This window comes from Bos grunniens, chromosome 22, assembly GCF_055505025.1.
Source record: "Bos grunniens cultivar Pamir isolate PY7600 chromosome 22, Bosgru_T2T1.0, whole genome shotgun sequence".
NCBI lineage: Eukaryota > Metazoa > Chordata > Mammalia > Artiodactyla > Bovidae > Bos > Bos grunniens.
In genome coordinates, this window is record NC_141186.1 from 43,144,796 (window position 1) to 43,172,430 (window position 27,635).

Here is a 27,635-nt window from a genome sequence, read left to right on the forward strand (position 1 = left end):
AGAAGGAAGTGGCAACCCACTCCAGTGTTCTTGCCTGGAGAATCCCAGGGGTGGGGGTGGGGGGGCCTCGTGGGCTGCCGTCTCTGGGGTTGCACAGAGTCAGACACGACTGAAGCGACTTAGCAGTAGCAGCAGCAGCACTCAATCTGTAGATTGCTTTGGACAGTATAGCCATTTTCACAATACTGATTCTTCTAAGAACATATGTATCTCTCCATATGTGTGTTATCTTTGATTTCTTTCTTCAGTATTTTATAGTTTTTGGCATACAGATTTTTGTCTCCTTAGGTAGGTTTATTCCTAGGTATTTTATTCTTTTTGTTGCAGTGATCAATGGGATTGTTTCCTTAATTTCTCTTTCTAATATTCCATTGTTAGGGTAAAGGATGCAAGAGATTTTTGTGTATTAATTTTCTATCCTGCAACTTTACAAAATTCATTGATTCAGTGATTTTTCTGGTGGCATCATTAGGGTTTTCTATGTATAGTATCCTGTTATCTGCAAACAGTGGCTGTTTTACTTCTTTTCCAAGTTGGATTCCTTTTATTTGTCTTCTCGGATTGCTGTGGCTACTAGGACTTTCAAAACTATGCTGAATAATAGTGGCAAGGGTGGATCCCCTTATCTCATTCCTGATCTTAGAGGAAATACTTTCAGGTTTTCAACACTGAGAATAATGTCTGCTATGGATTTGTCATATATGGCCTTTATTATGTTGAAGTAGGCTCCCTCGGTACCCACTCTGTGGAGAGTTTTGATCATAAATGGGTGTGGAATTTGGTCAAAGTCTTATGGTTTTTATTCTTCAAGTTGTTAATATGGTGTATCACATTGACTGATTTGCATATGTTGAAGAATCCTTGTCTGGGATAAATCCCACTTGATCGTGGCATATGATGCTTTTAATGTGTTTTTGGATTCGCTTGCTAGTATTTTGTTGAGGATTTTTGCATCTGTGTTCATCAGTGATATGGGCTTGTGATTTTCTTTTTCTTTTTGGCTGTGCTGGGTGTTCATTGCAGTTCCTGGGCTCTTGGCAGCATACGGGCTTCTCCAGTTGTGGTATGCAGGCTTCTGCAGTTGCTGCACACGGGCTCTAGAATGCACAGACGGTGCACTTGCGGCACACAGGCTTCTCTGGTTGGGGCATGCGGTCTTTAGTTGCTCTGTGGCATGTGGGATCTTAGTTCCCTGACCAGGGATCAAATCTGTCCCATGAGTTGGAACGTAAATTCTTAACTGCTAGACCACCAGGGAAGTCCTGTTTTTGGTGATATCTTTGTCTGGTTTTGGTATCACAGTGATGGTGGCCTCACAGAATGAGTTCAGGAGTGTTCCTCCCTCTGCAGTTTTTTGGGAACAGTTTCAAAAGTATAGATGTTAGCTCTTCTCTGAATGTTTCCTAGCATTTGCCTGTGAAGCCATCTGGTCCTGAACTTGTGTTTGTTGGAAGTTTTTACATCATAGTTTCAATTTCATGACTTATGATTGGTTTATTCATGTTTTCTGTTTCTTCCTGGTTCAGTCTTTGGAAGGTTGTACTTTTCTAAGAATTAGTCCATTTCTTCCAGGTTGTCCATTTCATTGGCATATAGTTGCTTATAGAAGTCTCTTATGATCCTTTGTATGTCTGCAGTATCAGCTGTAACTTCTCCTTTTTCACTTCTAACTTTGCCTTGCTTCACATGGTGCTAGACTTTGAAGACACATCCCCGAATGTCACAGTCTCTGTTCTCACGGTGTTTACAGTTTAATGGAGGGGCAGGGAGGGGGCACGGAAACAAAGATGCACAGAGACATCCCTCCCCCTGGATTCACCACAGGCTACAGGGACTAATAGTCTGTGGTCCTACCCGCATCTCTTCTAAGGGCAGAATTCAGACTCTTGTATATTTATCCAAGTGAAAGTTGCTCAGTCATGTCTGACTCTTTGCAACCCCATGGACTATAGCCTACCAGGCTCCTCTGTCCATGGGATTTCCCGAATAAGGATACTGGAGTGGGGTGCCATTTCCTTCTCCAGGGGATCTTCCTGACCTGGGATCAAACCCAGGTCTCTTGCATTGCAGGCAGACTTTTTACCATCTGAGCTACCAGGGAAGTCCCATATTTATCCAAGATGCCATTTTTCCAGTTCTCCCTTCCTCTCCCGCACCAGCCCAAAGGACGGTGCACAAGAAGGGACACCAATGTGTCAAAAAACCCTGTTGTGAAGATACTAAAAGCACAGCACATACACTGATAAAATCAGTGTAGACAGTATCTACTGTAGGTAAGCATTCACCTACCTTAGGACCCAGCACTTCCACCACTGGCTGTTTACCCAACAGAAACAGCACTGTGTTTACCAAACAGCCAACCAGAAGGTATTCATAGCAGCCTTATTAGTCACGCCCTGACCTGGAAGCTGAAGAAGAGCAGGCCTTCACACCGGGATGCAGCAAGGGAACGTAGCAGTGGAGAGTCATCTGCTGACAGAGGCGACAACCCTGCTGAAGCTCACACAGGCTGCCCAAACAGTGACTGTGACGATTCCATTCATACGAAGCTCTAGAACAAGATAAATGAGCCTGTGGTGATAGGGGTCAGAATAGGGTTTACTCTAGGAGAGGGTGGGCATTGACTGAGATGGGGCATGGGGAGCCCTCCGGGGTGCAGAGGATGTTCTATAGCTTGAACGTGGAGGTGGCTGTAAGGGTGAACACACATGTAAGCCTTCACTGGGCTACTGAAGGTGAGTGCACTTCATGGCCGTGTGCTTGATTTCTAAAATGCTTATAGACAGACAAAGCAAGGTCCCAGAGGTGTTATTATGAATTTACTTAGTAAGTTTTTGGCTGCACTGGGTCTCCGTTGCTGTGTGCAGGCTTTCTCTAGTTGTGACTAGAAAGGGCTACCCTCTGATTGCAGTGTGCAGGCTTCTCATTGCAATGGCTTCTCTTATTGCAGAGCACTGGCTCTAGAGCACAGACTCAAGAGTTGGGGGCACAGATTTAGTTGTCCTGTGGGATCTTTCAGACCAGGGATCAAACCTGTGTCTCCTGCATTGGCACGTGGATTCTTAACCACTGGACCACCAGGGAAGTCCCCCAGAGGTGTTACTTGGTACATGTGTCATCCTGTGGGGAAGGCTGGAATGGATGAGTGATGGGGTTGAGGTCTTCCTGATCCTTATCAGACAGAGGCATCAGCCTCCGGGGGAAGCACTGGAGCAAACGGAGAAAAGGAGATGGGACATAGGCTCGCCCAAGGTCCCCAAGGACCCACCCCAAGAGACTGTTCTCAGAAGTTGAGGACATGAAAGGAAGCAGGCGGTGGCCACAGGAGATGTCTTTGCACTGAGTTGCGTTCAGTCATAGTTGGGTATATTGTACAATATATAGTGGTGTTTCCTCTGGAAATTGTATGTGCTAACTTTCACTAACCTTAGAACTAGGCCAGCATCTTCCAGTCCCTCAGTGGTGTGAGCAAATGAGAATTGGCTGTATTTATCAGCACAGTCCTTGGAAAAGACTGTCAGTTACCTGTAATACGTCAGCAAAGGTCCAGGCGACTTTTCAAATCGGCTTTGCCTTGGCAAGTGGCTGTGGGCACGTGGAATGTTTTCTTTATCAGCAAACTTCAGTGACTGCAGGGAGAGGACTCTTTCGTGGTCACTGAGCTTTTACTGGACACAAGTTGGCCTGATTTCCAACAAATCTGTTGTGCAAGGGTGGTTGGCAGGCATGCAAGGGACACTTGTTTGAACTCCAAGTCCAGGGAGCTGCTCCTTGGGGAAGCCTGGCTCTGTAATGCTCACACCACCCTTGGGACTCAGTCTCCCTCTCCAGGTGTGTGTGGGGAGATGTGAGGAGAAGCTCTGATCGCCCTCCCAAGCCTCTGGAGAAGGTCATTTTTCTGTCCTGGGACTTTATTCTAGAGATCAAGTTGCTGGTCCTCTTGCTGTCTCTGCTTAAACCATGAAAGGCTTGGCCAGACCTCAAACAGCCTCCCTTCTCTATACCCTCCTCGGCGACAGAGCTCACAATGGCAGAGCGCCCCAGGGAGATGCCAGGACCGTGGGCCCTGCTGTCCCCGTTCCAATTTCTGGGCCGGCAGCGGCAGGCATCCCGCATTCCAGCCCTGATTCACTCACTGTGGAGTCACACACTTCCCTCATAGAGCCCAGGGCTCACCGTGTGGGTGCATCCGTTCATTCACTCATTCACTTTACTCATCTATTTTTTTTTACTGGAATATAATTGCTTTACAATGTTGTGTTACAATTATGTAAAGTTTAAAAATAAAATAAAATTAAAATAAAACTCAACATTCAAAAAATGAAAATAAATAAATAAATAAATAAAAGTAGACTTTTGTGATCTAAATCTTTAAATATCATGTATAGGCTTTTTAACATGTATTACAAAATTGATTAAAAGATTTGTGATGCCCATAAGAAATATATCAAAGGATCCATTTCTTCACAAACTTGATGTACTTGAATATCACAAATTTTATCTCTCTGCAAAATTAATAAAAATATATACAATTTGAAAAAAAAAAAAACAACAATATTGTGTTAGTTTCTGATGTACAACAACGTGAATCAGCTGTAGGTGTACCTATATCCCCTCCCTCTTGAGCCTCCCTCCCACCCCACCCCTCTAGGTCACCACAGAGCTGAGCTCCCTGTGCTATATAGCAGCTTCCCACTAGCTATCTGTTTTACACATGGTAGTGTATGTATATCGGAGAAGGTGATGGCACCCCACTCCAGTACTCTTGCCTGGAAAATCCCATGGATGGAGGAGCCTGGTAGGCTGCAGTCCATGGGGTCTCGAAGAGTCTGACACGACTGAGTGACTTTCACTTTTCACTTTCATGCATTGGAGAAGGAAATGGAAACCCACTCCAGTGTTCTTGCCTGGAGAATCCCAGGGATGGGGGAGCCTGGTGAGCTGCCATCTATGGGGTCGCACAGAGTCAGACACGACTGAAGCGACTTAGCAGCAGCAGCAGCAATGTATATATATTAGTCTCCATCTCTCAATTCATCCCACCCTTCTCTTCCCCTCTATGTCAACAAGTCCACTGCTGTGTCTCCATTTCTGCCCTGAAAATAGGTTCATCTGTACCATTTTTCTAGATTCCATATATAGGCATTGATACAAATATTGTTTTTCTCCTCTGACCTACTGCACTCTGTATGACAGACTCTAGGTCCATCCACTTCTCTACAACTGACCCAACTTGGTTCCTTTTTATGGCTGAGTAGTATTCCATTGTATATGTGTACCACATCTTCTTTATTCTATGTTGATGGACATCTAGGTTGCTTCCACATCCTGGCCATTGTAAATAGTGCTGCAGTGAACACTCACTGGGGTGCATGTGTCTTTCTGATTTATGGTTTTCTCAGGGTATATGCCCAGTTGTGGGATTGCTGGGTAATGTGGTAGTTCTATTTTAGGTTTTTAAAGGAACTTCCCTCCTGTTCTCCATAGTGCCTATATCATTTTACATCCCCACCAACAGTGTAAGAAGGTCCGCTTTTCTTCACATCCTCTCCAGCATTTATTGTTTGTAGACTTTTTGATGATGGACATTCTGATGGATGTGAGGTGATACTGCGTACTTTTGACTTGCGTGTCTCTAACAATTAGTGATGATGAGCATCTTTTCATGTGTTTGTTGGCCCTCTGAATATTTGGAGAACAGTCTATTTAGGTCCTCCACCCATTTTTTTTTATTGGGTTGTTTGTGTTTCTGACATTAATTCTTTTAATAAACCATTACTGGGCACCCAGTCCAAGCCCAGCTGGGGAGACAGCCATGAACAGGTCCCAGTGCCCCTTCAAGCTGAGTACAGTCTGGTGAAGGAGACAGGGTTCAGATGATCATAACTGAGTGGTGAATATTAACACAGGGGAGCTTGGGGTGCCGTGGGGTCATGTGATCAGTGGGACCTCCTTGAGGAAGTGGCATTTCAGCCGAGACTTATAAAAAGGAATAGTCAGGCAGAGTTGAGGAGTGGCTCCCTGGGTAGCGGGGCAGCTTATAACAGAGGGGGAAAGTGAAAGACAGCATGGCTTTCAGGGAGCGAAGGTGGCTCCTGGTGGCTGGAGTGTGCGGTGGGAGGAAGGTGGCCCTGTCCCTCGATGGCCTCCCCTCACGTGACTGTCCCTGCACAAGCCTCGCCTGGGCCCCCGGGCCGCCCTGCTGTTCCCTGAATGTCTGGCGCACTCCAGCCTCAGGACTCTCGCTCTCACTGCTTCCTCTGTCTGCAGCCCTCTTCCCTAAGATACCTGTGTGGCTAACTCCCCCACTTCCTGCAGGTCCAGGCTCCCATCTCAGCTTCTCCATGAGCACCGCCGCCCGCCCCCCCCCCCCGCCCCCCGCACCACCAGCAGACATTTATTATCACGTGTGGCCCCACTCCCCACCCCTCCCCAGCTCTGACCTTCCTTCTCTCCACCGACCTATCCCTTTTAACATTATGCCTATTTTCTGTCTCCCTCATTATTAATAGAATGTCGGTGCCAACAGGTCAAAGAGCCCTGTCTGTTTTTTTCAAAGACGCACTCCCAAGTCCTTGAACATATGAAGGAACAAATAAATGAGGTCTGAGAGGTTGGCAAGGAGAGGGTCAGATTGCAGGGGCCTTGAAGGTCAGGGGAAGGCATGTGAGTTTGGTTTCAAGTGCAGTGGGAAGAGCCAAAGGGTTTCGAGTAGGGACAGGGTCAGAGCCTGCATCACATTTTAAAGCCTTGCTCTAGAATCTGTGGAGAGTGGTTTGAAGGGGGAAGGCTACCGCAGGCATCAGGCACACAGTGGGAGTGCCTGGGCTGTGGTGGGGCGAGAAGTGGATGGACTGATGAGATTGTAGGAGGTAGACTTGATCATGCTTTTGTGATCTGAGGGGTTGTAGGAAGACAGGGCAAGGCAGCCTCCAGCTCCCACCTGAGCCACAGGGCTGGAACGGAGGCCCTTGTTAATTAAGATGGGGTGATGGGAGAAACGGGCTGGAGTGGTCAGGAATTCCATGTGGGTCGTGGTGAGTTGGGCCTCTTTCAAGTGGAGATGCCAAGTAGCCTACTGGATGGAGTGTAAGCTCAGGGTGAAAGTCTGAACTAGAAATAAACATTTAGGAATCACTGACAGAGTTTTTTAAAGTCATGACAGAGTAGAGGGAGAAAAAAAGATGTCTAAGAACCAGCGTTGAGGACTGAACCCTGATGCCTTCTGAAACTGCCCTTGAGGGATAAGGAGTTTGCCAGGAAGGTAGGGAGAAGGCAGTCCAGGTAGAAGAAACCTCACACAAAAGAACACAGCTCTCAGTAATCTTCAAAACCGTCAAGTTCATCCAAAAGAGAGTCTGAGAAACTATCACAGCCAACAGGCGCCTAAGGAGATAAGACAGCCTAATGTAACATGGTATCTTGGATGAGATTCTCAGATAGAAAAAAGAATATTGGGTAAAAACTAAGGAACTCTGAATAAGGTCTTCTTGTTGCTGTTCAGTTGCTAAGTCGTGTCCGACTCTGTGACCCCATGGACTGCGGTACGCCAGGCTCCTCTGTCCTCCACTATCTCTTGGACTTTAGTTAATAAGAATGCTGCAAGCAATAGCATATGATATCACTTATATGTGGAATCTAGAAAACAAAAAAGGATACAAATGAACTTATTACAAAAACAGTTACAGATGTAGAAAACTTATGGTTACCAAGAAGTAAAGGGGGAGGGATAAAGTGGAAGATTGGGGTTGACATATGTACACCACTCTATGTAAAGTAGATGACTAACGAGGACCTACTGCATAGTACAGGGAACTGTACTCAGTACTCTGTAATGGCCTATATGGAAAAGAATCTAAAAAGGTGTGTGTGTGTGTGTGTGTATAGCTGATTCACTTGCTGTACACCTGGAACTAACACAACACTATCAACTATACTCCAATAAAATTAAAAAAAAAAAAAAAAGAATATGCATCTTCACAACCCAGTCAGACTCAGTAAAGTGATTTCCATCCTGAATTGGGGGGAGGTGAGAATATTTTTAAAATAATGTTATTACTTACTAATTAGTTAAGTCTAATAATTTGTTAATTAGAACAGATGTGCCATACTATGTACATGTATATCTACATACATGTAGGATGTTAACAAGAGAAATAATAGAGAATCTGCATGCAGGGTACAAGGAATTATCTCTCAATTTTTCTCTCAATCTAAAACTGTTTTAAAACTACTTTTTTTTTCTAAGTGAGTCTCATAAAAAAAGAAGTGAGTCTCACAAATGATGCCCAAACACACACACTCTCCAAGGACTAGAGTACTTTGTTTCTCTGCAGAGGACTTTGATCCTGGCCAGTCCCATCTATGGTCAAGACTCAGGGACTCTGTGAATTTCTCTTCACTCCCCCTCACTGCCAAGGAACAGAGGGTCCTCTCTGCCATTTACTTTCTCTGTGTTCACAGAAGGAATACTCTCCCCAGGCCATATTTCATAATGAAAATGAGAAGCAGAGACTAAATGGCTCAGGTAAGTCAGATTCACCTAGAATTCCTTGGGGATGCAATTAATGTTAATCTCTTTGCAATGCTCTGTAAAAGCACATTCCTTAGTCATAATTTTCCTGAACCCGCACCTTGTTCGACACCTGGCTTGGTTTTCCTCCTTCAGTAAAAGCTTTGGCACCATCTGGGTTCAAATGCCTTCTCCACTACTTGAAATATTAGAAAGAGGTAAGTTTTGTATATGCATTTTTTATAAGTCTGGAAGGAGTGTCCCCAATATAATACTGATTATGTCTGGTTGGAAAGTTCATGAATCACATTTACTTCATTCTTTACTCCTTTATGTGTCATTTCAACATATTTTACAGTATAATTAGATAAAAAGTGATCTTGGGTAAGTCACTTGAACCTTATTTTCCTCATCTCTAAAATGCGTATAACCATACTTAATCAAAAAGTGGGTTACATGAGATACAGTTTCCTCTGAAGAATGGATACGAGATATTGAATGCCCAGTGTCTGGCATCATGCCTGGCTTTCATGGTGGCTGGTTGTTGATGAGAAACATGACCAGTCTGGCCAGTGACTAGGTCTCCAAAATCAAAGTGTGTACTTGGGTCCTTGGGATCCTGTGTGGTGACAGGGACCTCTGAGTCATAGCAGAAGCTGGGCCTGGGCAGTGGTCAAGGGAGAGCGAGAGGCAAGTTGGCTGTTGGCCTCTGTGGCACCACGGCCGGGGAGGACACGGAGGCAGAGGAAGATGGTACTGTGTGGCCATGGTCGCAGCAGCTGGCTCAAGACTCTGTGGTCCGCAGACGCAGCCATAAACAGAGGCTGTTCAGGAGCCTGGGAAGCTCTGGGGGCGGGTGCTGGGATTCTGTAGATTTCAGGGGCATTCATTTTGTGGGTAGAAAACTGAATTGGGAGCTGGCTTCTCCAGCTAGCTCTGAGCATGAGCAAGCTACCTTACCTCCCTGCGTTTCAATTGCATCATCTCTAAGGTGGTATCTTGAATGGGATTCCTACATTCATGTTATCATACCTACCTTCCAATGTTTGCATGAAGAGCACATAAAATAACAGAGACGCAGGAGAGTGGCCCATTTCTAGGTCAGGGCCCCTGAGTTTGTATGCCAACCCCACACTGTGTGACCTCAGATAAATTGCTTAACTCCTCTGAGCCTGTTTCCTCATCTGTAAAATTGGAAAGAAGGCTGCTGCTGCTGCTGCATCGCTTCAGTCGTGTCCAACTCTGTGCAACCCCAGAGACGCAAGCCCACCAGGCTCCCCCATCCCTGGGATTCTCCAGGCAAGAACACTGGAGTGCTAATAGACCCTAATTCATAGGACTGTGAAGGTGAAACAGAAGAGGACATAAAGCACATGAAGATTAGTTTTTGTTTTAGAAGATATATAGCACAGCAGCAGTCACAGGGTAGATAATCAAAATGGTTGTTTTCTTATATCTTCCAAACTGCCTGGTGGACCTTGCCCATCCACCTTTAGACTCTTGGGGAAACAATGAAAACAGTGACTATTTTGGAGAGGGGGGGGCTCCAAAATCACTGCAGATGGTGACTGCAGCCATGAAATTAAAAGACACTTGCTCCTTGGAAGAAAAGTTATGACCAACCTAGACAGCTTATTAAAAAGCAGGGACATTACTTTACCAACAAAGGTCCGTCTAGTCAAAGTTTTGGTTTTTCCAGTAGTCATGTATAAAGAAAGCTGAGCGCCAAAGAATTGATGCTTTTGAACTGTGGTGTTGGAGAAGACTCTTGAGAGTCCCTTGGACTGCAAGGAGATCCATCCAGTCCATCCTAAAGGAAATTGATCCTGAATATTCATTGAAAGGACTGATGCTGAAGCTGAAATTCCAATACTTTGGCCACCTGATGTGAAGAACTGACTCCTTGGAAGAGAGCCTGTTGCTGGGAAAGACTGAAGGCAGGAGGAGAAGGGGACAACAGAGAATGAAATGGTTGGATGGCATCACCGACTCAATGGACATGAGTTTGAATAAGCTCCAGGAGCTGGTGATGGACAGGGAAGCCTGGCATGCCACAGTCCATGGGGTCGCAAAGAGTCGGACACCACTGAGTGACTCAACTCAACTGGTCCTCCTATTTCTGGATGTTACAGGTATTCCATGAAGCCAGAGAAGGAAATCTTGTGGAATCCCAGGGGCCTCCCACCACAACTTACTTCCCCCAGTGAAGCCCCAGCTTCTCAGTGTCACCCACCCCAGGATGCCTTGAAACACTGAAAAAAACAAAAAAAAACAAAAAATAAAAACAATACATTGCCTTTGTTCTGTGCTGGCCACTGTTCTAAGAGATAGCAAAAATGTGTTGGTTACCCTCACAACCCTGAGAGATGAATTCTATGGATATCCCCATTTTACAGATGAGGAAACTGAGGCTCTGTGAGGTTAGATAACTGATTCGTAGGGTCACACAGCTATGAATTAGTGGCGCTGGACCTGATCCCAGAGATGGCACTCCAGAACCCCACACCTGCTTGCGGCATTCAGCAAGGCCAGCAGCCAGGGAAAGAGAAGAGCAGGTAGGAGACCAGGCTGGAAATCAGGACACGGGGTTCTCGCCTTGGCCCTGGAACCGTGAAGCCAGGAGTCCTCACGCCAGAGGCTTACCCATGCCCAGCCTGGGCAGAGATACCGGCCTGGCCCCGGCCTCCAGTCCCTCCCCCGCGGGCGCCTCAGGGCCTGGCGCTGCTGCCCTGTGTAACCTGATCTGCGGCGGGGTTTGGATCTCCGGCAAGTCACGGTTGTGAAGGTGCTCCGACAGAGGACTGCGCTCCGCGGTGCGCTCCCAGCTCCGCAATCCAGCGCACGAGTGCATGGCGCAGAGGCTGGGAGAGCGGGTGCGGGGGCCCACTGAGGCCACCGGGCTCTACCGGGCGGTGCTGCTCCGGTCCGGTAAGTGGCGGCAAGTCTCCCCGGCCCCCCGCCTCCGGGAGGGCGCGAGGAGGGCACCGCGGGCGCACCGCGCTCAGCCTCTGGCCGGCAGGGCGCCGTGGTCCTTCACTGCTGTGCTTTCCTTCTTGCCTCCCGTCTTTCATTCTTTTTAATTACTTTTGTTTTTCTTTCATTCCTTCTTTCCTCCCTACATTCGTTCTTTTGGGGATCTACTCTTAGATATATTGCTTTATCCTTTCATATGATCGTGTGGTGCGCACACACACACACACATATACACAGACACTCACCGTTAGATAACTACAAAAGTTCCTGCACTCGCTCAAGTGCGGGAAGGCATTGGTAGGCACGGGAGACCGGATATGGGTAAGACTGGTGGCCTAAAGGAGCACACGCCAGCCAGTGAAGGGCTTCCGCTGTTCTGTGAGGGGAGAGTGTGCGTTGGTGGGGGGGCGCGGGGGAGAGGGTAGGGACGGTGAGGACAAGTTCCAGGAAGGCGAGGAACCAGTTTTCTAGATGTACACATTTAAGGAGAAAACGACTTGGAAAGAAACACAGGGTGGTGGTTTTTGAGGATTCGAGTTTAGGTGTTTTTTTCTATTTGTCTTTTTGTCATTTGCAGTAAACACATACTGTTTTTCTACTCAGGACGATAGTTTTTTGTTTTTTACTTTAGGAAAATAAAACAAATGTAATATAGGGTCTGTGTGAAAATAATTTGGAAAATACAAGGATGTGGAAAGAAGAAAAAGAACTCCCGCAGTAAGCATCTAGGGCGTTTCATTCCTATCTTAGTGCTTGGAGACAGGCATTCAGAGGAGGTGAAAATCGGCCCCCTGCCGGCTCCCTGCCGGCCAGGCGAGAAGGAAATGTGAAGGGACTTAGGCTTCCGAGGCAGCTACCCTCTGCCTTGGGCGAGGAGCCCAAGGATAGTCCTGGGCGCCCAGCCCTGCAGCTGAAAGCGCGGCCAGCGGCGCGGTGGACGGTGGGTGCGCGTCCGCAGCTGCGGCGCTTGCCCCCTGCCCTCACGGAGTCTGCTACGGGACTGAGCGTTGCCTACTTAGATGGGCCCCACCCCGGGGAGATTTCACGCGGAGTTACTGCTTGGGAACTTCGAAACAACGGTTCTCTGAGTCCAGAAGCACAGTCTGGCCAAGGTCTGAGGCGCCTTCCGGAAGGGGGGGTGGGGGGTGCAGGGGTGGGTACTTTAAATCTGGCTGAACCACAGCAGGCAGAAAGCGATCTCTGAAATTGGAAGAAGCTGATTGCAAACCTCAGCTCCAGGGATTTCCGTACAAGACACCTATTCCTAAGGGCCTCTATCCAGTTGCTGCCTGCTCACTAAGGTGAGGAGAAGGTAGCTCTAATCTGAAGATCTTGTATTCTCTAACCTGGAACCACAGCTATGAGCCTCACCCAAACAGGAACATTTTTCTCCTGGCCATACATCCAGAGTGGCAGATATGGGCAGACATATCGTCCTGGGGCCACACACTGCCTGGTAACTCACAGCTGTCAGGAAGGGAGCGGAGGCTGGCTTGCGGGCCTCACAGAGGGTGTGCTTGCACTGCGTTAGGCGCTGTGCCACTGACTGTCTTCACAGCCCTACAAAGTCACAGCTGTTATCCCCATTTAGTAGATGAGGAGACTGAGGCTCTAGAGCTTAAGCAGCATGCCCATAGTCCTGCTAGGGGAACTTTTCTATCCCACTAATGTGTAGAAAACACTCAAACTCTGGTGCATCTATGCCAAGTCTGCACATCTCAGAACAGTCATCATGGTGAATGACTGCTGCGTGTGTGTCTTCTCAGTCGTGTCTGAGCAACCCCGTGGACTGTACCCCGCCAGGCTCCTCTGTCCATGGGACCTCCCAGGCAAGAGTCCTGGAGTCGGTTGCCATTTCCTCTTCCAGGGGATCTTCCTGACCCAAAGGACTGAACCCCCATCTCTTGAGTCTCTTACACTGGCAGTCAGATTATTTACCACTAGCATCATTTGCTGCTAAGTCACTTCAGTCGTGTCCGACTCTGTGTGACCCCATAGACGGCAGCCCACCAGGCTCCCCCATCCCTGAGATTCTTCAGGCAAGAACACTGGAGTGGGGTGCCATTTCCTTTCTCCAATGCATGAAAGTGAAAAGTGAAAGTGAAGTCACTCAGTCGTGTCCGACCCTCAGCGACCCCATGGACTGCAGCCTTCCAGGCTCCTCCATCCATGGGATTTTCCAGGCAAGAGTACTGGAGTGGGGTGCCATTGCCTTCTCCGAATAGCATCATCTGGGAAGCCCTAAATGATTTCTGGTCACTAGCTATTGCCACTCTCTGCCAAATGCTGTAGATCTGCCATCATCAATTTCATTTATTCATTCAGCTAGTGTGTATTGACCACTGTTATACACTAGGCCCTGTGAAAGGCACAGGCATGTGCTGATACACAGAGAAGTCCCTCCTTTCAGGGAGCTAAGTGGTATTAAGCTCTATTTTAAACATGTGGAAACTGAGGCTCAGAAGGTAACATGACTTGTCTAGAGTCACACAGCCAGTCAAGGGCGAGAGCCAAGATTCAAACTCAAGGCCACATGCCTCTGGGGCCACTGCTCTAGCCGTATCCCACAAGGAAGACATAAGGGCTGGGGGTGAGGAGCCAACTGGGCCACTGAGTGAAAGAGGCAAGAGCCCCCTCCTGTTAGAAGTCCCCCCGAGGACCGGTATGATAGGATCAAACCCATTTTCATTTACACCAGCCTCAAGTAATGTAATACTTATAGAGAAAGTCTCATTCCAAATTATTTGAAAACAATTTCTCAGTATTAGAGTAATAGAGGCTTATCACGGATATTCTGGAAAATTAAGAATGAAGACGGGGAAGGCTCACCCACAATCCCACTAGCCGTAAAGCAGCCACTGGTAATCTAGGGGCGGTCTCCTGGTCTTTGCTGTGCAAGATTTGTGTGTGGGTGTGTGCTTCACGTTGCTGAGCTGGTACAGACTCTAGTTTTCAATCCCATCTTTCTTCACTTGCATAAATATCTTCTATCTTCCTGTTTCTAAATGGGCTAGTGAGGTAACAGCTACCACGCTGGAAGCCTGACGCTACGGCAGGCACCGTGTGCAGTGGTTCCTGCGCCATGCCCCGCTTATTCCCCAAAGAACGTCTGCCCCAGTTTAGAGATGGGGAAGCAGGAAGTTGAAGGTCACCGAGCTGCCCAACACTGGAGCCAGGATTGGTATCTGGGTCAACACCAGAGCCCATGTTCTTAACCACTGAGCTGGAAAGGGTCACCTCTGGGGAACAACTTATGCTTGGCCATGCCTGGTAAGCGAGGTAGTGCTGGAGTAAGAGTCCACCTGAGGCTCTTCTCCCACCTGGAGCTCAGCCCAGGTTCCTGCAAGGCAGGGCAGCGTCTCCGCAGCATGGACGAAGGGACGCCTTCCCAGATGCCCGTGGATGTCAGCGTCTGTGCTTCTCTGCACCCAGATGATGGTCATCGTTTTCACTGCTGCCTGCCAAGCAAGGCTGCCAGATAAAATAGTTAAATTAAAATGGTTACATTTGAATCTCAGATACACAATGAATAATATTTTAGCGTGAATATGTCCCAAATATTGTATGGGTTTGCTAATCTGAAATTCAAATTTAACTGGACCTGCTGTGTGGTTTTTGTTTTTTTGTTTTTTTTTTACACATATATACATTCCTTTTTAAAAAAATTATTTTCCATTATGGTTTATCCCAGGAGATTGGATGCAGCTCCCTGTGCTATACAGTAGGGCCTCATTGTTCATCCATTCCGTATGTGATAGTTTGCATCTGATGACCCCCAGTTCCCAGCCGATCACGCGCCCTCCAGCCCTCCCCCTTGGCACCTGTAGGTCTGATCTCTGTGTGAGTCTGTGTCTGCTGTGTAGACAGGTTCATCTGTGTCACAGTTTAGATTCCACATACAAGCAATACCGTGCCATATCTGTCTTTCTCCTGACTTCACTTAGTATGGTGATCTCTAGTTGCGGCTGTGCTGCTGCAAACAGCATTCTTTCTTTCTTCTTTATGGCCAAGTAGTATTCCATTGCGTATATGTACCGCATCTTCTTTATCCATACATCTGTTGGCATCTGATGGGCATTTCCACGTCTTGGCTGTCGTGAATAGTGCTGCTATGAACACAGGGGTGCATGGATCTTTTTGAATTATAGCTTTGTCTGGATATATGCCCGGGAGTGTGACTGCTGGATCACATGGTAATTCTAGTTTTCTGAGGAATCTCCATACTGTTTTCCAAAGTGGCTACATCAACTTATATTCCCACTCGGTGTAGGATTCTCTTTTCTCGACAGCCTCTCCAGCATTTGTTATTTATAGACTTTTTAATGACAGCCATTATGATCAGTGTGAGGTGACACCTCATGGTAGTTTTGATTTGCGTTTCTCTAATAATTAGTGATGCTGAGCGTCTTTCATGTGCCTACTGGTCATCTCTATGTCTTCTTTGGAGCGATGTCTTAGCTTAGCAGTCCCCAACCTTTTTGGCTTGAGGGACTGGTTTTGTGGAAGACAGTTTTTCCATGGGTAGGGGAGGAACGGTTCAGGCAGTAATGTGAGCTGTAGGGGGAGGGGGGCAGATGAAGCTTCCCTTGATCAGCCTGCTGCTCACCTCCTGACGTGCAACCCGGTTCCTACAGGTGCCAGTAGCAGTCTGAGGCCTGGGAATTGGGGACCCCTGTCTTTGATTTTCTGCCCATTTTTCAGTTGAGCTGTTTATTGTTGCTGAGTTGTATGAGCTGTTTGCATATTTTGGAGATTAAGCCCTTGTCGGTTACATCATTTGCAAATATTTTCTCCCGTTCTGTAGGTTGTTTTTTTTTCTGCCTTTTTTTTTTTAATGGTTTCCTTTGCTTCCGAAAAGCTTTTAATTAGATCTGTCTTTTTTTTTTTTTTTTCTTTCTTAATTTCTATCGCTTTGGGAAACTGACCTAAGACAACATTGGTACTACTTCTGTCAGAGAATGTTTTTGCCTACGCTCTCTCCAAAGAGTTTTACGGTATCATGTCTTAGGTTTACATCTTTAAGCCATTTTGAGTTCATTTTTGTGCATGGTCTGAGGGTGTGTTCTAACTTCATTGATTTACACATGTTGGGATGCTGCATTTTTGTTGGCTATCATACATGCAGCAGCCCCATTGCCAGGCATCATGGAAGTTTGCTTGGCTTGATAAGCCACGGTCTGTCCTGGTTCCCCTTGACACACAGACACATACTCTCACATCCCCTTTCTGGTATCTGAGTCTACTGTCCATATTTTGTCTGGCTGCAAGTGAGTTAAAATATGCTGGAGGTCCGGGGTCCCTTCGGGTCCTTCTGCATCTAAGAGACCAGATTCAGCACGCCTAACTGTGGCTGGGTTGAGAGCCAGCTTTCTGAAACAAGCCCCTTGGTTCTTTTCCCTCCCTCCTGCTTTCCTGTTTTCATGCTTCAATCCCTCCACAGGGTAAATTCTTCCCCGTTCAAATTTGTTGTAAAGGCAACTCTCTTCCTTTTATAGTCTCTCCAGGGACCCCATGACAAGTTTTTCTGCCAGTACAGCTTCTCCTGCCATGTCCTTTCAGCGGAGCAGGTTGGGGGCCAGGGTGGTGGGGGTGGTGGGGGGGGAGGTTGGATCCTAAGGCTGTTTTGTGGGTGGCTTCTCAGACACCTCACTGAGGCCTTGAAAGGGGGCCTTGGAGATTTAGACTGAATACAGAGCTGAGGAAGTTTGCAGTTGCCATGGAAACTTCTTGTCTGGTGTTTGTGGGCCCAGATAAGCTGTTCCAGGCGTCTGTCTGCTTGTGGGTGGGGGGGTCAAAAAATCAAAGGAAAAGGGGTTTTTGGAGTTTTTAGTGCAAGCAATGGCACACCACTCCAGTACCCCTGCCTGGAAAATCCCATGGACAGAGGAGCCTGGTCGGCTGCAGTCCATGGGGTCGCGAAGAGTCAGACATGAGCGACTTCACTTTCACTTTTTACTTTCATGCATTGGAGAAGGCAATGGCAACCCACTCCAGTGTTCTTGCCTGGAGAATCCCAGGGATGGGGAAGCCTGGTGGGCTGCCCTCTATGGGGTCACACAGAGTTGGACACGACTGAAGCGACTTAGCAGCAGCAGCAACAGCAGCAGCAGTGCAAGCTGCAGCCCCAGCCCACGACAGATGTGGGAACATTCCTCAGCTCCCACTCATGACTGCCTCTCCTGGCCTTAGACTAGTGAAAGTGTTAGTTTTTCAGTCGTATCCGACTCTTTGTGACCCCATGGACTGTTCCTCACGCTTCCCTGGTGGCTCAGATAGGTCTTCACTACCCACCTTCTTTTTAGCTCATCTATTTCCCAAGAAAACAGATTTCAGAGGGACAGGAAGGGGAGTGTGGGAGAGATGTGCTCAGCCTCTGGAATCCCCTTCGGGTCCTCCATGGGACTGAGCAAAAACTCCAGTCCTCAGGCCCCTGTATTTTGGAGTCCTGCTGTATGGGAGAATGGGAAAGCCGCACAGACCAAGGCAGGAGGCAGCATCTTGGGTTGAATCTGGCCACTGCCTGGAGTACACTCTTAACAGGCTCATTTGACCAAAAGGCCTCTATTTTTCAGTATGTAAAATGTACATGACTGAACCAGATGTGAAGTTTAACTATGGTTGGAAAAGGTTGCTCTTTTCCCATATTTTTCATCTTGTTTTTTTTTCTGATAACAAAGGCAATACATGCTTTTTTTTGTTTGTTTTTTTTAGGCATAAACATTACATATATACTGGGACAAAAGAGAAAGGCCCGTAATTTTATGCTGCAGAATAGTGGTTCTCAGACTCTCAAATATAAACAGACCCCCGGGGGAACTAGCTAAAATTCCACATTCCTAGGCCCCTCCCTCTTAGGTTCTAACACAGAAATCCAAAAACCTGGCCCAGTAGTTTGACTGTAACACTCATGCCCAGTGAAGGCTAGTAATGACATCTGAGATACGTCGGTCTAGAACTGACCTCTGTAAACAGTTCAGTGTATATGCCTGCAGACTGGTTCTCTGTGTATATACTAACTTTATCTTGGAGGGGAAAAAAGATAGAGGAATCAGACTATGTGTGATGTTGCCCTTTGATTTTTCATCAAATACGCAGTAGACATCTTTCTTTAGGTTAATCAATAGATATGGTATTGATGGCATCTCATTATAAGACGTAGCATAATTTCTTACTGATGAGGTATGGCTTGGGAAATGGTGGCTGTTGACTTCACACAGTTACATGCTCACACGTGTGTACTCACACACAGCAAGACGGTGCTGTCCCTAGTTCAGAGATATCCAGATCTCTGCTGTCTGCAAGTCAGCAGTAGGGGCTGAGCAGCTGGTACGGGCACAGGGTACTAAGAAGCATAAGGTGAAGCCCTGCCCTCTGCTGATGGTTGGTGAGAGAGCCTGAGGGGTCTACACACAGGCTGAACTGAAAGAAGAGCTTTAGTGAAAGAAGAACAGTGGGTCCCAACTGCCTGGGGAAAAGGGCACCCAACCTGGGGGCGTTTCCTGCCCGACTGTCCTTGGCTCTCGATTGCTCTGGTGCTGCCATCAGAACCCCCTGATAAAGGGAACACACAGTGGGGATGGACGGCCACAGCCGGCTGCTCTGGGCTGAGATGGCCCGGGGGTGTGTCTGACCCGGGCAGTGAGCAGACACTCAGCAGGTCCTCCTGCCCCAGCATCCGTGTTGCTCTTCACTTGTCAGAGGACACTGGGATTGCTTCAGACAAGACACCGTGGGCCCTGAGAAGTGCTGCCCCCAATACTAGTTGTCTGCTCAGTGGGACACGTGGTGAGGACCAGTGACAGGGAGGAGTGGTGGGACAAGAACCTGGTTATGGTCTCCCAGTGTCAGATCTCATCAGGCTAAGCCACAGCAGGATGGGAAGCTGGGAGAGGCGCCACGCACGAGGACGTTAAGAGACAATTTCGGAAGAAGAAATAAAAGGAACGCACCTTGTTTCCAGAAAATTGTTTAACACGGGCAAATTTGGGACCCTGTAAGTTGACGTGGCTCCAGAATGGCGGGTTTGGCCAAAGCTCCCAGGATACGCAGGCCTGCCTGCCCCCATGTGCTTCTGTCTCACTCACGCCCGGCCTCCACCCCAGGGGCCTTGCATCCTACCCTGGGGCCTCTGCACTGGCTGTCCTCACTTTGGGATGCTCCCCTCCCCACCACTCCAGCCTCCCGAAAATGCCACCTCCCCACTCTCCACGCTTCCTGAGGTCCCGAGCCTTCCCCCCTATCTTGCCCAGGCTTGCATTCATCAGAAAGTTCACCGCAGCTTGACATGTTCTTGTTTGTGTCATTTTTTGGTCTGAACCCCACCTTGAAAGCAAGTTACCTGAGCACAAGAATACGGTCTCATTTCCATTGTACCTCCAGCACTGGGCAATGGCAGGAACACCGTAGGTACTCAATAAATGTTGGTTACCTGAGTAACACAGGCCAAAGAGGATCAAAGTGCATTTTTTAAGAGTTTATTTATAATATTGTGCTAGCTTTGTTGTACAGCAGAAACTACCACAATGTTGTTAAAGCAACTGTACTCCAATTAAAAAACAAATAATATCATGTTAGTTTCAGGTGTGCAGTAGTGATTCAGATACATATATATATATATATGACTGCATATACATACACATATATATAAATCTGTTCTTTTGCAGGTAGTTTTCCATTATTTTTACAAGATGCTGAATATAGTTCCTGTATTATATAGTGAAACTTTGCCCACTGTTTATTCATTTTATATATAGTGTGTATCTGTTAATCCCGTACTCCGAATTCGTCCCTCCCCACCACCTCCTTTGGTAACCATAGTTTTCTTCTGTGTCTGAGAGTCAGTCAGTCCATTTGTGTTGTTTTTTTAGATTCCACATTTAAGTGATACAATACTTGCCTTTCTCTGACTGACTTCAGTTAGTGTGATAATCTCTAGGACCATCCATGTTGCTCCAGATGACAGTATTTTTTAAAATTATTGGAGTATAGTGGATTTACAGTGTTGTGTTAGTTTCAGGGGTATAGCCAAGTGACTCAGTTGCAAATAAACACAGACCCACCTTTTTTTCAGATTCTTTTCCCATCAGGCCATTACGGAGTGCTGACCGGAGTCCCTTGTGCTTTACAGTAGGCTTTGTTAGCTGTCTTATATACACTAGTGTGTCTATTGCCATCCTAATCTTTCCATTTATCCCTCCCTCATCCTCTAAATGTGTTTTGTACATTTGTGACCTGACTTCTGTTGTGTAAGTTCGTTTGCGCCCTTTTTTTGGCTCCACCCCATGTAAGTGCTGTCATATCTGCCTTTCTGTGTCTGACTCGCTTCACCCAGTGCGACACTCTCTAGGTCCGTCCATGTTGCTGCAAATGGCGTTACTTCATTTTTCCCGGCTGAGTAATATTCCCTTGTATGTATGTACCACATCTTCTTTACCCATTCCTCTGGCAGTGGACCTTTATTTTCTTTTCGTTGCCGTGGGAAGCAATCTCATCATCTCGATTTCTTTTCCGATCTTCCATCGCTAGCCTCTGACGATGGACATTTAGGGTTTCTTCCACGTTGTGGGTATTGTAAATAGTGCTGCAGCAAACACTGGAGTGCACGTGTCTGGTTAAAAAATGATCAAAATTTAGCCTATGGGGTTATGGAGGACAGAAGTTGGAAGTCATTTGTGTCCTAGACATAAATGAGTTTTCATAAATATTCATGTGATTCTCATCGGATAAAAAAGCACAGTGTATTTATAATTCACTGCATCATGGATGTCATTCCTGGCTGAAGAGAACTTCTGGTTTGTCTAGATATTAGTGAAAACCAAAATATCAAAATTTTTGCTTAAGTGTAACACCCCTACAGTTGAGTGCACAAATCTTACATGGTCAGCCTGATGTATTTTTTAAAATGGAATTCACCTGCACAGTCACCTGTCTGATTAACACTATGCAATCAGTGTCCACTATTCTGACTCCGATCACCACGCGTTCTGTGTTGAAATGTATATAAATAGAATCACGGAGTATGTATTCTCTTGTGGCATCTGACTCTCAACATCCTTTTTTCCACGAGGCATCCATTGTTGGGGCAATCTGAGCGCAGGCTGGAAAAGAATTTCCAGACACAGTATTGCAGAGGAGAGTGAATTAGGAACAAAGAGCAGACGAGACCATGTGGGCACGGCAGGTGCAGCGGGCTGGCCTCCTGACAGGCCACGGAGAGTCGATGGTTCTCCTGAGTTAACAGCCAATTTTGTGAGTTTATAGGCTCAAGACAAAGAAAATTCCTGCTGGAAGGCTGGCATTAGGTGACTGGCTAGGGGGCTAATAGCGTGTTTACTGGAGTGGGCATATTTGCCAATTTGAAGTCAGGAAGCTTGTCAGGGACGACCAGGGGCTTTTGGCAACGGTTACAAAGGGGCCCAAATAGCTTCGGACGTGTCCTTGGTTCTGGGCTCCACTTCTGCGGTCTTGGTACAGGGACTCGCACCTTGGCCCGGGGCAGGACTCAACATCCATGTTTTTGCAACAGTAGTTTACTCTTTCTTTATTGTTTTGTAGGGTTCCATTTGTGAAGACATCACTCTTTATGCTCCTCCTATGTGGGTTAATGTTTTCTTTCCCTTTTGGAGGTCGGAGGTCTTCAGCCAGCATTCAGTGGTCTTCTCTGCCAGTCACTCCACTTGCATCTCTGACATATTTGTGGAGATCGGTGAGCTCCACGGCCTGCCTTCCGCCATCTGGGTTCTGCTTTTATGTATTTAGCACTGGGAGACTAAGATCTTGCTGCAATTTATGTCAGAGAACGTTTTGCCGATGTCCTTTTCTGTGAGTTTTTTGGGTACTTTATGTTGGGTCATGTTTTGTGCTTCAGTCTTTTAGCCATTTTGAGTCTGTCTTTGTAGATGGTGTGAGTCTGTCTCTGTGGACAGTTCTCCTCCAAACTCCCCTCCCATCCAGGCAGCCACATAACACTGAGCAGGTCCTAGTTGGTGATCCAATTTAAACACAGCCCTGTGTACATGTCCATCCCAAACTCCCTACCTATCCCTTCCCTCCATCCTCCCTGCCCTTCTCTCCAGCAACCAAAAGTCTGTCTCTGTTTGTAAGTTCATTCATATCATTTCTTTTTGGCTTCTACACCTCAGGGATGTCATACGATATTCCTCCTTCTCTGGCTGATTTACTTCACTCAGTATGACAATGTCTGAGTCCATCCACGTTTCTGCAAATGGCAAGAAATCCAACACATTTCTGTATGTCAGCCTTGTGTCCTGCTACTTTGATGGGTTCGGTTGATCAGTTCGGACACTTTTGTGTGGAATCTGTAGGGCTGTCTGTGTCGTGTCACCTGTATATGATGATTTTACCTCTTCCCTTCTGATCTGGTGCCTTGTATTTCTTTTTCTTGCCTGACTATCATGGCTAGGACTTCCAATACCATGCTGAATAGAAGTGGTGAGAGTGGGCATCCTTGTCTTGTTCCAGACTTTAGTGGGAGGGCTTTCAGCTTTTCACGGCTGAGTATTATGCTGGGTTTGTCACCAATGGCTTTTATCTTTGAGATATGTTCCTTCTGTACCCGCTTTGGTGAGAATTTTCATCATGAACCAGTGTTGAATTTCATCAAATGCTTTTTCTGCATCTACTGAAGTGATCATATGGTTTCTGTCCTTTGTTGATACGGGGTACCACACTGGCCAGTTTGCATATATTGACCCATCCTTGTGAACCTGGAATGGATCCAACTTGATCATGGTGTATGATCCTTTTATGAATTGTTGGATTCAGTTTGCTAATATTTTACTGAAGCAAAATTGCATTTTTAACGTTGGCATTCATGCTGGATGTATGCCCTGGGTCTAATCACGTCCCAGCCCACCCAGACTCTTCATGAGAAAGTAGAGGTGGGAAGAGGGCCAAGCTTAAGTGGAGGTCAGCTTCCTCACTAGGGGATTAAGGAATGACAACACAGGCTAGAAAACACGTCCACGTTTCAAGTGAGCCGATTGTGAAACTAGGAGAATGCCTCTGTTATCTGTAAACACCCACACTGGCCTTCGGTATCTACATATGCTCTTTATTTTCACACTCATACACTGACTCCCTGAGACGAGATCTACCCAGCACAGACCCCGCCAGGCACAGCGCTGCACGCCAGGCCCTGCACGCCGTTCACACCGAGTCCAGCTCTCTCCGCGGGAAAAGTCCTCCTTGCCATGCACTGACCGCCGGCTTCCCCTGTGTCAGCTCATCTGTGTTTCTTCTCAACCACTGTTTTTTTCCACACCTGACACAGAAACCAAGGCTCAGGGGTTGCTGACTAGCTGCCCAAGGGGCTCACACCCGGGCTAAGCAGGGACGAACACAAGGGCTGGTCTGGCCCAGAGCCCGTCAGCATCCACTCACCCACCTCCCCTGGGCACCATCCTGTGGCTCCCCACTGAGGTTCAGGGTACTGAGGAAACACCAAGGATGGAGTTGCTGGCCTGTAAGTGGGTGACTGGAACTGACCCAGCCTAGTTTCCCCTCCTTTTGCACCAAGAGCCGCTTTCCCCTGGGGAGTCGTGCTGGGCAGCAGGAAGCCTGCCTCCCAACCCCCACCAAGTCAGGGAGGTACCAGAAGGCATTCTGGCTGACCCTCCCATCAGAAACAAGGGAAATGCCTGTGCCTGGGCCACCCTGCTCAGAACAAAGCTTGGCATGTCCTTGCCCCTCAACGATCTGACCAAATCGATACTTATTTGTGCCTGCCTCCCCGGCAGTGGGGCTCGGACACAGTGTTCCGCATGGAGGAAGTGGCCGAGCACCAAGTGTAATACCCGTTACTATAGTAACAGTTCCTTTCTAATGATACCAGAATAAACAGGAACGCAGAGCCGCCCCACTCGCTGGCTCTCTTCATCCCCAGGGCTTGATGAACCGCCCTGTGGAGGCGGCCCCTCCTGGCTCACCCGGGACTCTGGTGGAGCGAGGACCAGCAGCGCTGCGCTCCGAAGTTCTCTTCCCAAGGACACGGGCTCAGCTGAGGAGTAAGACCGTCTCTCTTCTGTCCCCCCTGCTGCTGAGCTGGGGTGTGGTGCCAAGAAGGGGTGTGGCGGGGTAAGGAGGGTAGCCTCCCAGTGCCAGGGAGGCCGGCAGTGGGGCAGAGCTCTTTGAGCCCGGGTACCGCACTCTGCGAAATGACTCGGGTGCCTCTGGGGACCTGGGTTTGGGAAAGGGCTCGGAGAGGCCGGGCAGGGAGCACCCAGATGCAGCCTCCCCCGCGCCCTGCTCTGGCTGATCTCTTTCTTCTGAATGCTCAGATGCGCCTGAGTTCATGCGTGGTGTGACCTCGTAGCAGCTGTAGTTCTCTTGAGAACCGACAGGTCAGAGGCCAGCAGACGGCCCCAGGCAGACAGCTCAGCTCAGGCTCCGGAGCCTTCACTTGCTGGCCGTGTGATCTGGGAAAGACCCCTCAGCCTCGGTGTCTTCACTGGCACAAAGGGGTCTCAAGGGCACCACGTCCTCATTCTGTCCTAAGGATTTCATGAGGTGCGGCCGCGATGCTGAGTGCAGCTCATGGCACAGGGTGAGGGCACGGCTGTGTGCTGCCCACCTGGATTTGGCTTCAGCACTTTGCAGTGTGAGGCAAAGCTGGTACTGGGCCAGAAATCGGGGGGTTATGGGGTCGGGTGCGTCACTTTTCTGAACTGCTGCTAAACCCAGCGGTTTCCCAGCTGTGGGGCAGCTCCCGTACCTGCGTCTCTGGCCAGCTTGGACCCTGAGTGGCTCTTCACTGGTGGTAAGTCCTGCCAGGATCCCCCCGCCAGAGGCACTGGTCAAGTCGGGTGCCTGGCATCATGCCACTGGGGGGCCGACACTGCGCCTTAATCAACTGCGTGGGGCTCTCCACCACCCCCCGCCCCCAACCGCTAAGGACCTTCCACGTCCAGCCCTGGACTCTGCTGTGGAACTGATTTGAAACCCTGTGTACCCACCAGCCCATCTCACAAACGAGGAGGTCACGGGAGACGCAAGCAGAATGTTGAGGAAGTTTGTCTTGAGTCAGTTTGGTTGGGGGAGGCTGTGATCGAGCCGCTCTGGCGGGGGCTGCCAGGCATCAGTGGCGGGGGGCTGGAAGTGTGGAGGAGGCCCCCAGATATGCCACGCTGTGGCTGCAGGCCAGGGAAATACAAATGGGTACTCTGCCCACTGGGAGGAAAGAGGTACGAAGGTTCGGAAATGTGATGGCCACGCTCGTCACTTTTACTGAATGCCTCTTTCTCCTTGGTCAGTAGTTATTTTCAAAGCTTCCCTTCTCCTCTGCGCCTCCATCCCATGAAACGCTGAACCGACTAGATCACTGGCTGTGTTATAAACGCGGCAGCTTGAACAGTAATGAGGAACAGGGGCAGGGTGAGGGAGGGCGGAGTGAAGACTCGGACAGAACCCTGGGAGGCACGGCCACCGGCTGGACTCTCGTGGCAGCCCAGCGCGGGGCAGACAGGCCGGTGGATTCTGGCTTAAGCCCAGAGCAGTGAGGGCCCGGCCCGGGCTCCCCAATGAGAGGGCGCAGAGTTCCTCGGTTAGCAGCACCGGTTTCTCATTATCAAAGGGCTCCCACTGCCTCTTTACTGGGGTTTCTCGAGTGTCCGGAGAGGAAAGGGATGTAAAGCTGCTTGGTTGACTGAGGCGATGCCTTGCACCTGGAAGACACTGCTGCGGTAGAAAGAGCACTGGCTTTGGGGCCCAAAGCTTCTGACTTTGCCGTTTATTTTGTGTATCTTTGGACAAGTAGCTTGGCCTCTCGGAGATTCAGTTTTCACATTTAGAAAATGGGAATAATAAAACAGTACCACTGGCTGCCTCCTGGGGGCGACTGTGAGATCCAGATGCAGGCGAACGAGCCCTCATCAGATGTCAGGTGTTCAACACGGGTCCCCCTTAGCGGCGGTGGTAAAGAACCTGCCTGTCCATGCAGGAGACATGAGCGATGCGGGTTCGATCCCTGGCTCAGGAAGATGCCCTGGAGGAGGGCATGGCAGTCCACTCCAGTATTCTTGCCTGGAGAATCCCATGGACAGAGGAGCCTGGCGGGCTACAGTTGCAGAGAGTCTGTCGTTGGCTGCCTCTGCCCCACCCCCACCACTTCAGCCTGTCCAGTCTTCACAGCATCTTGATTGTAGAGAGGAGAAGGATCCAGAAATTAAGTACCCATCCAAGGTCACAAAGCTGCCAAGCACATTGACTGTAATCAGACCCACTCCCAAGAGCCAGTCCAGGTAGTCAGCTGAAATCACTCAGGCCAAAGCAAAAACAGCTTTTTTAAAACTCTGTGTTACAAAGTTGTCTGACTATTAGACTCACTTAGGACGCTTTTTTACTTTTTATGTCATATTGAACTATACTTACCTTGATTTAGTTTCAGGTGTGCAACAAAGTGATTTAGTTATACATACACACACACACACGTGCATTTTAAAAAATTCTTTTCCCAATTAGGTTATTACAGGATATTGAACAAAGTTCACTGCTATACGCTAGGTCCTTATTATCTGTTTTGAATGTAGCAGGGTGTATATGCTTATTTCAGTTTATCCCTACTCCCCACCTTTACTGGCTGGCAACCATGTTTCTAAGCCTGAATCTGTTTCTGTCAAGAAAGTTCATTTCTATCATTTTTTTTAAGATTCTGCATGTAAACAATATCATATGGTATCTTTCTCTGACTGACTTCACTCAGTATGATAATCTCCAGGTTGATCCATGTTGCTGGAAATGGCATTGTTTCATTTTTATGGCTGAGTAGTATTCCCTTGTATTTATGTACTACATCTTCTTTATCCACTCCTCTGTTAAACGGACATTTAGGTTCCTTCCATATCTTGGCTACTGTAAACAGTGCTGCTATGAACATTTGGGTGCATACATCTTTCTGAATTACAGTTTCCTTCCGTTTTCCAGGAGTGGGATTGCTCTTTTTCGTTTTTAAAACTTTTCAGTTTTTTGCAGAACTTCCATACTGTTTTCCAATTTACATTCTATAAATTGGTACATACTGTAAATTGGTACTATACCAATTTACATTCCCACCAACAATGTAGGAGGGTTCCTTCTTCTCCATACCCTCTCCAGCATTTATCATTTGCGACTTTTCATGATGGCCGTTCTGACC

The 27,635-nt window shown here is 47.9% G+C and overlaps 1 protein-coding gene across 12 annotated transcripts in view; it reads left to right on the forward strand.

Annotated features, from left to right (window-relative positions):
• Positions 1–27,635, forward strand: part of FAM107A (family with sequence similarity 107 member A) — a 100,011-nt gene that overhangs the window by 53,099 nt on the left and 19,277 nt on the right. For 4 of the 12 annotated variants that reach the window (XM_086367233.1, XM_086367240.1, XM_086367235.1 and 1 more), the window contains one exon: positions 8,464–8,527. In XM_086367233.1, the coding sequence (XP_086223359.1) occupies positions 8,464–8,527 (64 nt within the window). Of the gene's footprint in view, positions 1–8,463; positions 8,528–10,644; positions 10,810–11,252; positions 11,441–24,425; positions 25,263–27,635 lie in introns of those variants that run through there. The other 8 variants (XM_086367246.1, XM_086367247.1, XM_086367236.1 and 5 more) reach the window with 7 other exon arrangements.